General features: G+C 60.1%; 1 protein-coding gene across 1 annotated transcript in view; it reads right to left on the reverse strand.

Annotated features, from left to right (window-relative positions):
• The window catches only part of EMH_0068790 (uncharacterized protein), a gene marked incomplete at both ends in the record, with an annotated part of 4,582 nt that overhangs the window by 3,090 nt on the left and 583 nt on the right, over positions 1-909 (reverse strand). The window contains one exon of the mRNA XM_013498799.1: positions 135-761. Coding sequence (XP_013354253.1) covers positions 135-761 — 627 coding nt within the window. The remainder of the gene's footprint in view (positions 1-134; positions 762-909) is intronic.

Raw genomic sequence — 909 nt, forward strand, 5'->3', positions numbered from 1 at the left:
CAGCAGCAGCAGCAGCAGCAGCAGCAGCATTAGCAGCAGCATTAGCAGCAGCGTCACACCACCACCACCACCACGACCACCGCCACCAGCACCACCGCCAGCAGCAGCAGCAGCAGCAGCAGCAGCAGGTTTACCTCGAGAGCCTGCATCTGGTGCAGACAGCGAGCCAGCAGCAGAGCGTCGCAGCAGTCTAGGGAGCAGTGCTGCAGCAGCAGCATTTTTAGCTGCGACTGCAGCGGCAGCAGCAGACACGAAGTTATATCATACAGCCCCTGTACAGACACCGCGCAGCTGCGCATGCAGAAGTGCTGCAGCAGACCACCACCGAACCACTGGTCACCTATCACACCACTCTTGCTGCACTGGTGGCCCTTTCTCCTGCTGCTCCTGCTGCTGCTGCTGTTCCTGCTGCTGCTGCTGCTGCTGCTGCTGCTGCTTTTGGTGGGGCTGCCTGCCACCACGCTGCTAGCGGGGCTGCTGCTGCCGCCTCTGCTGGAATCACCACCACAGCTCGTTCTGCTGCTGCTGTTGCTGCTTTCGCTGCTGCTGCAACCACCGCTGCTGCTGCTGCTGCTGCTGCTGCTGTCTGCTGCTTGCAGCAGTATCTGGCGGACTGCTTCTTCGCTGCAGCAGCAAAACGCAAATTCATCGACGGGCTGCAGATGCATCCTATCTGAGAGAGGAGGGACCTGCAGATACACCTGCTGCTGCTGCTGCTGCTGCTGCTGCTGCTGTTGCTGCTGGTGCTGCTGCTGCTGCAGCTGCATGCTCAGCCGGAAGTAGCAGTTCGCAAAGTATTGCTGCTGCGCCTCAGCAGCAGCAGCAGCAGCAGCACCAATTGCTGCTGCTACATACGCATTAACTTCACACCCTACTATCTCGAGGGAATGACAAGGCCACAGCAGCTGC

This window comes from Eimeria mitis, genomic scaffold (assembly GCF_000499745.2).
Source record: "Eimeria mitis Houghton genomic scaffold, Emh_scaff3717, whole genome shotgun sequence".
In the NCBI taxonomy this organism is placed as follows: domain Eukaryota; phylum Apicomplexa; class Conoidasida; order Eucoccidiorida; family Eimeriidae; genus Eimeria; species Eimeria mitis.